Source organism: Bos indicus, chromosome 3 (assembly GCF_029378745.1).
Source record: "Bos indicus isolate NIAB-ARS_2022 breed Sahiwal x Tharparkar chromosome 3, NIAB-ARS_B.indTharparkar_mat_pri_1.0, whole genome shotgun sequence".
In the NCBI taxonomy this organism is placed as follows: domain Eukaryota; kingdom Metazoa; phylum Chordata; class Mammalia; order Artiodactyla; family Bovidae; genus Bos; species Bos indicus.
Window position 1 is genome coordinate 9,902,908 of NC_091762.1, and position 13,249 is coordinate 9,916,156.

General features: G+C 48.2%; 1 protein-coding gene across 6 annotated transcripts in view; it reads left to right on the forward strand.

Annotated features, from left to right (window-relative positions):
• The window catches only part of CFAP45 (cilia and flagella associated protein 45), a 29,325-nt gene that overhangs the window by 6,127 nt on the left and 9,949 nt on the right, over nt 1–13,249 (forward strand). For 4 of the 6 annotated variants that reach the window (XM_019988328.2, XM_019988291.2, XM_070783721.1 and 1 more), the window contains 5 exons: nt 2,562–2,698; nt 4,949–5,093; nt 5,421–5,591; nt 6,779–6,957; nt 9,002–9,131. In XM_019988328.2, coding sequence (XP_019843887.1) covers nt 2,682–2,698; nt 4,949–5,093; nt 5,421–5,591; nt 6,779–6,957; nt 9,002–9,131 — 642 coding nt within the window. In that variant the 5' untranslated portion in view covers nt 2,562–2,681. Of the gene's footprint in view, nt 1–2,561; nt 2,699–3,845; nt 3,930–4,948; nt 5,094–5,420; nt 5,592–6,223; nt 6,253–6,778; nt 6,958–9,001; nt 9,132–13,249 lie in introns of those variants that run through there. The other 2 variants (XM_019988299.2, XM_019988314.2) reach the window with 2 other exon arrangements.

Sequence of the window (13,249 nt, forward strand, 5' to 3'; positions counted from 1 at the left end):
TTTGCTCAGAGAACGCCCTGTGATGGAAACGTTTGAGTGCCAGTGGCCCAGGCTTGCAGATATAGAACAACATAATTGTTGTTCAACATAATCCCCCCTCCATCCAAGAATAGCGCAGAGTAGAACACAAATCATCCTTCTTTCCCAGTTGCTCAGCTGAAACAATTACTTTGCTTTGGAAAACGAGCAAGTAAATATTTATTTGCAAATATCAGCCAGTCTAAGAGGCTGATGACTAGAGAAGGAGAGCCAGAGAGTTACTTGGAGTGATCTTGGTTACACATGACATTCAGAAGGTGGGAAGGGAGGAGAGAAAGAGAATGAGATGTAGAGAGAAGAACGGTGAGAGATTGAGAAAGAAAAGGGACAGTGGAGTCATTAAGAGAGTAAATCCTAAGAGTTCTCAGCACAGAAAAATTTTGTCTGTTTTTTTAAAATTTTGTATTGATATGAGATGATGGTTGTTCTTTAAACTTACTATGATTATCACTTCATGATGGCAAATCAAATAGTTATGCTATACCTTAAACCTAAACAGTAGGGTCGTCTAGTCAAGGCTATGGTTTTTCCAGTGGTCATGTATGGATGTGAGAGATGGACTGTAAAGAAAGCTGAGCGCTGAAGAATTGATGCTTTTGAACTGTGGTGTTGGAGAAGACTCTTGAGAGTCCCTTGGACTGCAAGGAGATCCAACCAGTCCATCCTAAAGGAGATCAGTCCTGGATGTTCTTTGGAAGGACTGATGCTAAAGCTGAAACTCCAATACTTTGGCTACCTCACGCGAAGAGTTGACTCATTGGAAAAGACCCTGATGTTGGGAGGGATTGGGGGCAGGAGGAGAAGGGGACGACAGAGGATGAGATGGCTGGATGGCATCACTGACTCAATGGACAGGAGTTTGAGTGAACTCCAGGAGTTGGTGATGGACAGGGAGGCCTGGCGTGCTGCGATTCATGGGGTCTCAAAGAGTCGGACACGACTGAGCGACTGAACTGAACTGAAACAGTAGGTCAACTTTGTCCCAATACAACTGGAAGGGAGAAAAAAGAGAGAAAAAAGTAGAGGAAAGGGAAAAAGAAGAAAGACACCAGCAGTGGTTTAAGCACTGGCGTGAACACCACTGGCTGCAGGTGGACCAGGGAGAGAAGAGGTGATGTCTCCCCTTTGTTGCAGTTCAGTTGCTAAGTTATGTCCAATTCTTTGTGACCCCACGGACTGCAGCACACCAGGCTTCCTTGTCCCTTACTATCTCTGGGCGTTTGCTCAAACTCATGTCCATTGAGTCAGTGATGCCATCCAACCATCTCATCCTCTGTTGCCTCTTCCTCCTGCCCTCAATCTTTCCCAGCATCAGGGTCTTTTTGATATCTACCCTTACCCTTCATTCTTCTCATTGTGAATTAAAAAGGACTTTCCAGATTGTTCCAGATGGGTGTCTTTCTGCCTTTAGAAGCTGTTTCCTATTGACAAGGGAAAGAATCAAAGCAATTCAATTTCTCTTACACTCATGTTGTTTATTTGTCTTGAGTCCATGGGGACTCTTCTAGCTAAAGTGAAGACAGGTTTGGAAATGGCCGACTTCTCCAGATTTAGTCCTGCCGGCTTGCCAGAGAGGGCGGCTGACACACAGCCTATTCCTGGTTCAGTCTTTTGGGCTTATTGTTGGACCAGAGTCTCGGAAGCCTCCCAGCCGTCAGCAGAGGGCAGAAGCGGCCTGTGACCTGACTGAGTTGAGCCGCTGGGAGGCAGAGATGGGCGCCAGGTGGCAGCAGCATTCCGGGAACGGGTGTGCACAGAGCCGGCCTCCAGACTGGACGGACCTCCACCTGAACCGTGCCCCTGCCTCCACTCAGGATCGCAGACACTGTGTTCCTGATAAGTGAAATCCTCTCCTGTGTTAACAATTCCCTGAAACAAACGATTTCATTTTCTTGTTATCTAACTCCTTCACGGTCAGAAAGTTGAAAAAAACTCATGTATCTAATTTGTGTTTTCTTTGCTGAATTCTAATTCACTGACTGCCTCACCATATTAGATTTAAGGGCAGATCCACCGGGCCATATTTCTAACTTACCCCATAGGGCTTTTTTTCGGGGGGAATCAAAGTAAATGAATTAGAAAGGATTAAAAATAACAAATATCATAGATTGAATGTGTCCCTAAGGAACTGTATGCTAAAGACCCTCGATGTGGTCCAGGAGAGCGAATTAGTTTTTCTTTTGTAAATGATGCGGGGAGAAGAACGAAGAGACCCCAGATTTTCATTCCTGATGGTTTCAGGTTAGGAATGGACACACACTAGCAAACCTCTCCCTGGGCCTCCATCCCTCTGGGAGTATCTGCACGAGTTATAGAGAAGCCTTGCTTTCAGAAGAGCTGGTCGGTACAGAGCACATCTGGCCGCCACGCTGCTTGCTCAGTGCCCTGGCTACTCTGGGTGCTCCTGCAGTCTGGGCTCCAGCTGATTTCCCCTGACACTGGATGGGGTGCAGATGCCACCCTCCGCTAACCAGCAAGAAGTGGGGTGACCAGCTTCTAAGCTGCCCTTCCTTACCCCCCAGCCCCTGACCCGGAGTGACAGCCCCATCGTGCTGCTCCGAGATAAGCATGCCATTCAGAAAACTCTCACGGCGCTGGGCTTGGACCACAAGCCGGAGACCATCCAGCTCATCACCCGGGACATGGTCCGGGAGCTAATGTGAGTACCCAGGGCACGGAGCCCTTCTGTGAGGACCTGTGTGGGGGGGACGGGGAGCCCACCTGGTCTCGTCCTGTCACTGTGGACCCCACCTCTTTCCTATCCATTTCCTGCCTTTGGTTTCTTGGTTCTCGTTTCTTCTCCATTTTGACCTGCTTGTCCCTGCCTTGTATCTATTCCTGCCACTGCCCTTGATTCCCAGCTACTGGCTACTGTGGGTTCTATGGGGCTGGTAGAGGGTAGATGCTTGGGGAGGGGGGTCCCTTCTGAGCCCTGAATAGTGCACTTGGTCGGGGAAATGTCCAGATGAGTCACTTCCTTCTGGCCAAATCCAGAATCTGAAGCAAAGGAAAAACTGACCAGATGCCTAATTAGTCCCAGGGCTTCTTCCCAGGCTCTGAGGCCAGAAGAGGAAATTCCCCAAAGCTCTGGGGTTCCTTTGGGATTAGCTCAGCACGGCTTCCTGACTGGAGCAGCTCCCTTGCTTGGGCCCCTTATGTGGGGTTAGGCCCAGCTCAGTCACATGAAGGGAGCCAACCCTGTCACTCAGAGGTTTAGCTCTTCTGCTGGTGCTCCATTCTCTAAACTGTTCTTCCAACTATGGCTCCACTCACTAAAAACTTGAATTCCCAGAAAATGCATCCTGTGTCGCGATCTGGGGAGGCACGGCTGGTCCACAGGTCCAAGAGCACCGTCTGGTCAGCTCTGGTGTTGAAGGACCAGATGCGGTAGCAGCCCTGCAGACACGCTTGTGGCCCAAGAAAGGGCTCCTTCTCTTTATTTATTTGTGTATTTAGCTGTGTCGGGTGTTAGTAGGGGCACACAGGATCTTCCTTGAGTCCTGAGGGATGTCAGGTTCCAGCGTGCGCAGGCTCAGTAGTTGTGGTGTGCTGGCTTAGTTGCTCTGCCAAATGTGGGATCATAGTTCCCAGCCAGGGAATGAACCAGCGTCCCCTGCATTGCAAGGCAGAGTCTTTTTTTTTTTTTTTTAATTTATTGTTAATTGAAGGATAATTGCTTTACAGTATTGCATTGGTTTCTACCAAACATCCACATGAATCAGCTATAGGTTTACGCATGGCCTCTCCCACTTAAACATCCCTCTCACCTCCCTCCCCATCCCACCCCTCTAGGTTGTTACTAAGCCAAAGCAGATTCTTAATCACTGGACGACCAGAGAAGTCCCAAGGGCTCCTTCTTGGACTGGTCCAGTCCTAAAGACACGTTGGAGGTGAAGTCTTGGGTAACTTGTCAGGGTTCTGAGAACAGCTCGAGATGCTGTCTCAGATTCACATCATTCCTGGTCACTCCAGATCACAGGCTGTTTGGGGCCACAGCACCCAGGGGAACACAAGGTCTTGGCTAAGCCTCAAGGGCACTTACTCATGTGTCCACCTCCTGGACACCTCTCCCCAGCCGGTTTTACGGGATGAGGTTTCACTTCCTGCCTCAGACCATCTGCGTCTGTTTGCCATGTGCCTGTTAGACGCCTCACCCAGAAGCAGCTTTATGCCCACTCCTCTGCTCCATCTCCAATGTATGTCATCTGTTTGTAATCATTATAATTACCTATTGGTTTGTTGAATGCGTTGGGCAGCTAGAAAAGTCTGTAGACATGTCTCTGGCTATTGTTGATTTTAATTAATATTTAGGGTTCAAAGCTTCCCTCTGGGCTGGAGGCACAGGGATGGTTTCGTTTCTCACTGGCCTCCACTTCATCCTCGCTGGGCGTGCCCTTGCCCTTTTTATGTCATTCTTGAGGAATCATCTGTTTTAAAAGTTCAACGTGGCAGCTTTATTTTGAGTCCTCACTCTGTGCCCAGTGAGTGCTGGGCCAGAGACCGGGCTGCCCATGGGGTTACGACAGAGCCTGAATCCCGCAGGAGCTTGTGATCTAGCAAGGCAAACAGATGTTGCCCACAACACAGGCAGGGACAGCGGAGGGGAGGAGGTGGGTGTGTATGGGTACATGGGGGCGGGTGCAGAGGAGGTAACGTGTGACCTGGACCTTTTAGACAAAGTCCTTAAAAATGTTCCTTTTTTAAGCCGGTAATGCTACTCTAACCTTGCCTGAGACCGCTTCTCCCCAGTGGACGCATTCCGCTGTCTCTCCTGCCTGATTCTCTGAGGCAGGATGGGCAGTGATGGGGGTGGGGTAGAGAGCAGAGCAGCCTGCAGAGTAGTGCTAAGAGCTCCCCCCCGGCCCCCACCGCACACCCCCTGCCTAATTTTATTCATTCTTTGTGTCAGCATTCCCACCAAGGACCCTTCCGGGCAGTCCCTTATCATGAGCCCTGAGGAGTTTGAGCGGATCAAATGGGCATCCCACGTCCTAACCAAAGAAGAGCTCGAGGCCAGGGAGCAGGCCTTCAAGAAGGAGAAGGAAGCCATTGTGGTACCTACCCCCACCCCATCTTTGCAGAGTGGGGGTTGAAGAGAAGGGCTGGGGAGAGGCCGGCCTCCCACAAGACTGGGAGCTTTAGTTAGGGGACCCTGAAGTAAGGTGTGAAAGTGCTAAAGATGTGTTACAGGATAAAGATCTGGTGGGAGCAACTGTGGGGCCAGGGGAGGGGTGAGGACACCAGGCTGGGAAACCTCTGGGCTATGACAGTGTGATGGGGTGATGTGAAACTCACCTGAGGTCACCCACAGCAGCCAAGCTAGTGCCCAGGGCACGGAGCACTGGAGTAAGTCCCCGCTGATTCCAGCGTGGCTCCCGTAGGACACGGTGACCACACGCAAGAAGATCATGAAACAAAAGGAAATGGTTTGGAGGAACAACAGGAAGCTCAGCGACCTGGAGGAGGTAGCCAAGGAGAGGGCCCAGAACCTTCTGCAGAGAGCCAACCAGCTGCGGATGGAGCAGGAGGAAGAGCTGAAGGATATGAAAAAGGTGGGCTCTCCATGCTCCTTCCCTCCACTCATCTCTCTCTCTTTTTTGACCTTGCCTCTCAGTGTGCAGGATCTTAGTTCTCTGACCGGGGACTGAATTCATGCCGTGTGCAGTGGAAGAACAGAGTCCTGAGCACGGGCCCACCAGGGAATCCCTCCCTCCTCTTATCTGTTATTCACACGCCTGAAAGCATGGGCTAGATATGGGGTGCAGGGTTGAAAGGTGAGGGGCTGGCCTTGGCAGGCGAATGGAGTAGATTGGGTCGGGGAGAGCTGCACCTACGGAGTGCCTGCTGTGTGACCTTCAGCAAGTCACTTGCGCTCACTGAGCCAAACTTTCTTTGTTTGTGAAATGAGGGTGGCGAAACTACTAAGCTGCATTATTAGGATGAAATATGCTAATATACGGGAGATACTTTGCGAACTGCGGGTTGAAAAATACCTGTTGTATCTTTATCCTGCTAGTTCAATTCTGGCCACATACGATGGTGCAGACAATGGGGTTGTTTTTGTTGTGCTCAAAGTGCTTCCTTTAGCCAGAGCATAAAGACCAGAGGCTCATTTGAATTCCATTGTGTTACTCATTTGCATGTCGTTCACTTCCTGGCCAAATGAAAAATGCTGACTCCCCAGCCTCTTCATCCAGAGTTTCTGTTTCTCAGGTAAATCTTCTCTCTTTAATGCTTCCTTTTATTTTCCAAAGCTTTTACTCCACAGCTCTTATTGATTGCTTGTGATTTTTTCATCTCCTTATGTGTCAGGTTGGGCTCTTTTAGCTTAAAAATCTAGTGGCTTGGCCTCTGCAATAATGTTTATTTTCCTAAAGAGTAGAATGGGGGTGGGTCTTCATTTGAGGTTCAGGGGTCCCTAAGGGGACCATGAACTTCTAAAGTTTTATGGAAACTTTGTGTGTATAGATGTAAGTGAATTTTATGGAGGAGAAGACCCATAGCTTTCATCTTATTCCCAAGAGTGATCCATGACCTCCCACCTCTACCGCAAACACTAGACCCAATACCCTGAAAGATGCTATTGCTTTTCTGGGCTTGTGAGCACTCTTAATGGGATTCTGCTCCCATTTCTCCCCACTCCAGCTTCCACATCCCTGTGGTACATCACTCCACTCCCCCCAACCATCCCCATCCTTACTCCCAGACCTAGTACCACAAGTTCAATTCCACTCTCCAGATCATCCTCAATGCCAAGTGCCATGCCATCCGGGATGCCCAAATTCTGGAGAAGCAGCTGATCCAAAAAGAACTGGATGCAGAGGAGAAGCGGTTGGATCAGATGATGGAGGTGGAGCGGCAGAAATCTGTTCAAAGGCAGGAGGAGCTAGACAGAAAGAGGAGAGAGGAGAGAATCCGGTAAAGAGGTGGTTTTGACATTTCCCTCTTTAAGTCTTTTCCATGTGTCTTTAGGTCCATATAGCCTTTCAGAGAAGAAGGACATGAGAAATGGTCATTATAATCCTTTGTTATTATCACAAAACTTTTATGGGATGATTCAGAAAGCCACAGAACTTCTTTTTTTTTTTAAATTTTTTATTGTGTATTGAAGTATAGCCAATTAACAAACAATGTTGTGATAGTTTCAGGTGAACCACGAAGGGACTCAGTCATACATATACATGTATCCATTCTCCCCTAAACTCTCCTTGCATCCAGGCTGCCACATAACACTCAGCAGAGTTCCATGTGCTATATGGGAGGTCCTTGTTGGGTATCCATTTTAAACACAGCAGTGTGTACATGTCCAACCCCAAACAACTGTAGAACGTCTTAAAGCTTGTTTCTAAGATCACAACAGGTGTTTCACAATACGGCCCTTATTCACCCTCATTTTGCATCATTTCTTGCCATCCATTCTCGGAGGCTTTCCTTCATGTCCCCCAGCATGCCAGGTCTTCATATAATCTCATTATTTTTTGTTGTTCCCTCGGTGTTGAATACCCTCTCTTTCTTTTTTTCCTCTCCCACCCCGGAAAATGCTCTCTCTTCCTTCATAATGTGGCCTTGCTATCCCCTCCCCTGAGAAACTTCCCTGACTCCACTGGGCGAGCTTCGAGCCTCCCTGCTCTGGGCCCCCTACACTGTGTTAGTGGTCTGCCACGCCCCTCTTTGCGCTGTGGCTCCCTGACCCTCACCAGGCTGTATGCTCACTGAGGGCAGGGTCCCTGTCTTGTTTCTTTGGCTTCTGACCTACCAGAATGTTTGGACTGTAGTAAATGCCTAATACAAGTTAGGATGAATAAATTCAATCCCCTCCAGTTTGCAGGAGAGGACAAGTCCCAAAGCAGATAAATTATAGAATCATAGTGTCCCAGATTTAGAATGCCAACCATATAATGCAAGAATTACCCCTATAAACAGTCCTTGTACCACACTGAGTGGCAGCTCTGTCTCCCCATGTGTATTCTGTTCTCTTGGGTCATTCATCTGTGTACTGCTAGCAGGTACTGGTCCATACAGTAGGCTTCCATGAAAAGTTCATTTCATGGCTAAATGGCTCTTCGTCTTTTGCATGAACAGTTCCAATGAAGGGGAAATCCCTGCCTTCTTAGGCAGCTCTAATGATTTGACCTGGTCCTTATACTGGGTCTAAACCTGATTCCATGTAACTTTTTCTGCTCGTTGCTCTAGTGTATTTCATTTGGAGTCACGAAGCCATTCAACAGAACTATCTGAATGTCAATGTCATACTCCTTCCCGAAGATACTTGTCCTCCTCTGCATCTTCTCCCACTCTCCCAGCCTTTACTCAGAGATCATGGGATCTAGATGCTTCCAAGGTTGTTGACATCCCAATAATGCAGAGGGAGTCACTGGCTGCACTGACTCTAGAATCTGGTTTCTCTGCTTTCTATTGTTGAGCAAGGGTGCTACTGAGTGTAGAGAATTCCTCAGACTCAGCCCTGTACACCAGCAGCCGATGGTCTTAAAATATGAGATTGGATATAAGAAGGACAGTTAGCTAACTAGGCATGGTAGATGGAGTGGGACGACAAGATACACTGGCTGAGAGCAGATGCTCCGGAGAAAGGAGTTACTGTGGGCTCCTTAACTCTGGGAAATCAGCTTGGGAAGGTCGCTCCCTCTGATTACTCTGGGAAGTTTTGGGAGGTGGTAGGATTTCAGAAGACCTCAGGTACTGAAAGGAGAAGGTGTCTTATGATATGGGCACACTCTTGGACAAACAAATGCAGGGCGGGAATCTCAGGAAGGGTGAGCCCCCAGCATTAGGAGCTCGGAAGAGAAAGGACTGACCCCGCTCATGAAACATAGTGGTATTTAGGGGGCATTCACCACGTTGTCCCTACAATACCTCCCATTGTGGGTGTTATTTGGGTGGAGGTTAGAACAGAGACCTGGGCTCTTGGTTTCTAAGACACCGTGGCACTGTTTCTTCTCAGAGGAAGACGGCACATTGTGGAACAGATGGAAAAGAACCAGGAGGAGCGATCGCTGCTTGCTGAACAGCGGGAACAGGAGAAGGAGCAGATGCTGGAGTACATGGAAAAGCTCCAAGAGGAGGATCTGAGGGTAACTGGGCTGCACAGATCATGCCAGGTTCTGCCAGCAACAGCAACAAGCCCTCCGCACTGTGGGGCTGGAGCGTGTGCGCTGACGTTCCGTCAGACACATGTTCGTTTCACAACATCGTCACCGCCAACTTTTCATTGCCGTATGAAACACTTGTTTGGCCGAGGCCTCATGGGGATGAGCAGTGATTTGGATACTGTCCCTGCCTTCCTGGGACTTGGGGTCCAGGATTGACATATCCGTGTGAATGGACACACCAAGGAAAGATATTGCGGCATGCTTTGCACAAATAAACATAGGGATGTTTTATGGTCTTCCCTCAATTATCTTGGGATATTGTACACTTTGTACATGAACAGCAGCTGTCTTTTAGTTCCAGGCTGCCTGCTGTTGCCTCACCCAAGGTATGTTGCATCCCAGTGTCATTAATTGTATGGACAAGCCGAAACTTTTTACCTGTTAGCCTAACTAAAATTAGTAGGCATCTCCATTGCATAAGAAATAACATAGCTGCTCGAACCAAGTAGGTTTTAAAAAATCCCCTTCTGTTGGCCTTATTGGATCTTTTGCAATATATGAAAGCCCCTGGCTCAGAGACGAGGTACATGGCCAGCATTTGGAGCATTTATTCTTTTCCCCCTTAATTTTTTACTTTTGAAAAATTTTGCACACATAGACACGTTGACATAACTGTACCACACCCATCAGTGCTTCACCTATATTTAATGATTGTTAATTCCATGGAGCTGCTTGTCTCTTTTAGATGTATATACGTATTTTGCTATTATTAAGCTATTTGAAAGTAAGTTTCCCATATCTTGACACTTTGCCTAAATGCTTCAACTTGTATCTCTGAAGCACAAAGACATTGGCTTACTTGTCAGCAGTACCATTATCACATCCCCCCATCAAAATTTTGAGTCCGACGATTCTACAATATTATTTAATATTTAATCTACATTCAAACTTACCCAGTTCCAAAAATGTATTTTCCGTGGTTTTCTCTCTTCCAAACCAGGATTCAGTCAGGGATTGAATCTTCAGGATTCACACACTGTATTCACCTAAGTCTCTTTTGATCTGGCAGAGTTTCCTTATCCATTCATTAATTTTAATAACACTGATATTGTGAAGTACTCAGGCCAGCTGATTTGAAGAATGCCCCACATTCTGATTTGCCAGGTTATTGCCTAATGGTGCATTTAACCCACAGAACATGTATTCTTTCATTGTTCTCCTCTTCCCCCATGTTTATGATGACTGAGTTGTCATCTCCCAGTGCACTTGATGGTGAGGAGTGACAGGGGGCCTGGATGGGTCTCTTGGGGACCTCATAATTATGAAGGCTTCTCAGAGCACCTGCTGGCTAAGGTACAGTGTGAGAAGTGGGAGGCAGATCACTGGATGGCTAGGGGAGATGAGGGGCAGGCAACTTTGTAAGCTGCTTGAGAAGGGGACCAACAAGGCCAAGAAGACAGACAAGACCTGGCCAAGCTCCTGGTTCAGGAAAGGGCCAGAAAGGACGGGTCTGGGGTAGACATGCAGAATACTGGAGAATCCAAATTCTCCAGTGGGCTCATTGAGGGGGCTTTCCAGGTGGCTCAGTGGTAAAGAATCCACCTGCAATGCAGAAGATGCAAGTGATGCCACAGGTTCGATCCCTGGGTTGGGAAAATCCCCTGGAGGAGGGCATGGCAACCCACTCCAGTATTTTTGCCTTGGAGAATCCCATGGACAGAGGAACCCGGCAGGCTACGGTCTACAGGGTTGCACAGAGTTGGACACAACTAAAGGGACTGAGAACACACGCACGGGCTCATTGAGAGAGTTCCAGGTGTCACTGAGTCAACAGTTACTCAGGTGTTATGTCATTGTCCTTTTCCTGTCCTTCTAGGCACTCCCTGAGACTCCAGGAAGTATTATGGAGCAGAGATAGAAACCTCTGCCTCACCAGTTTAGAACGGCATTAACTCTTTGCGAACAGTGCATGGAATTCTCCAAGCCAGAATACTGGAGTGGTAGTCTTTCCCTTCTCCAGGGGATCTTCCCAACCCAGGGGTCAAACCCAGGTCTCCCACGTTGCAGGTGGATTCTTTACCAGCTGAGCCACCAGTGAAGCCCCCTGGTGGTGCAGGGACAGTTTTTCCCAGCTTGCTAGCAAGATGCAGAGAGTGTCGGGAGTCATTGTGAGGTTGCTTTGCAATGGCTTCAAAGATGAGAAACAGGGAAAGTTCTTTGGTTTCTTGAAAATGAAATGAACCCACAAAAACAAACCAAAAAAAGTAAATAAGCAAAGAAGTAAGTTAATGAATATATGATTATATGTATGTCATAGATCAGAAGTCAGCAGCTTTTCTAGCTTTGAGGGTCAGTGGGTTTAAATACTGCCTTCAGATGGTAAAGAACCCACCTTTCAGTGCAGGTAGACCTAAGAGACATGGGTTCGATCCCTGAGTTGGGAAGATGCCCTGGAGAAGGGAATGGAAACCCGCTCTAGGATCCTTGCCTGGATAGTCCCATAGACAGAGGAGCCTGGCGGGCTGCAGTCCATGGAATTGCAAGAGTCAGATGAAGGATTAACACTTTTGCTTTCACTCTGAATACCAATGTCAGGCCTAAAACTGATGGGGAAAAAAAGGTAAGAAGGAAAAGAAGAAAGGGAGATGAGGAAGAAAGGCTGTGGGAGTTGGAGCAGCAGGACAGGGACTGTGGAGTGAGCCAGGAGGCTCGTGCGTGGAGACTGAGGGAATGCTGGCAGTCATGACTCAGGCACCACACGGACCTGGCAGGAGGCAGACAGCACTGTGCTTTTCTGTTCAGAGGCTCCCTGGAGGAAGGGCCCTGAACAGGGCAGCGAGCCAAGCTGGGGGAGGGCCAGCAGCGTTGCCTGGGATGCGTTAGGGCAGAAACTGGGAAGACTAGTGGGGGTTAGTCTTTGAAGAAGTGGAGGTGGCTGGGAGCAGTGTGGGAGGTGGGGTGAGTTGATGGGTACGAGAGTTTGAAGCAAGGAGTCCAAGTTTGAGAGGATAGGGAGGACCCAGCACACGATCCCAGTGCCCCCCTGCATCAGGGCCTGGGGATGTGCTCAGAAGTGGTCTGACCACTGGGAGCTTTCAAAGGCTCCAGCTCATTTCTTAGAAGGGCTCTTATCACTCATGATGATGAGGACTCTGATCTCCATTACTCATTGTGCTTCTGAGATTTTTTTTCCCTTTCTCACTTGCCTCTCACCTTCTTCCCCATCTTCTCTGCCTCATTATTGAGTATTTGCTGTTTTCCTCTCAGTATTAGGAAAGAGAAGACATGAGACACGTGGTCCCTGTCCTCTGGCTGGGACAGAATGAACACTCAGGAAGTTGGTGGGCCCCACAAAGCAGCATCTAATCAAATCCCAGGAGGTATATCACCATTCTAGGTGCAAAGGGAATTCAGAAATGCAGAGAGAATGAAAACTTGGGGCAATCAAGTCAGAGTTCCAGAGACAATTGGAACTTTAATTAAGATAGACTGGGTTCCAAAATTCTGGGCTCTGGAGTTTATTAGTTCTATGGTCCTAGGCAAGTCACTTAAACTCTGGGCCTCAGTTTTTCCATTTGCATGAGAAAGATCAGTTCAGTTCAGTTCAGTTCAGTCGCTCAGTCGTGTCCGACTCTTTGCAACCCCATGAATCGTAGCATGCCAGGCCTCCCTGTCCATCACCAACTCCTGGAGTTCACTCAGACTCACATCCATCGAGTCGGTGATGCCATCCAGCCATCTCATCCTCTGTCGTCCCCTTCTCCTCCTGCCCCCAATCCCTCCCAGCATCAGGGTCTTTTCCAATGAGTCAACTCTTCGCATAAGGTGGCCAAAGTATTGGAGTTTCAGCTTTAGCATCAGTCCTTCCAAAGAACACCCAGTAACAAGACCTAATTTTCAGGGTTTGGGGGTCCACTTAGGTATTAGAGGTAGGTTATATAAAGTTATGTAAAGTACTTTCTATTCATAAGAATAGACTTCCTTGAGACTTGCCTGGTGGTTCAGTGGTTAAGACTCTGCATTTCCACTACAGGGGGCAAGGTTTCCCTCCCTGGTCGGGAAACTAAGATACTGTGGCATGGCCAAAAAAGGGTACTCAA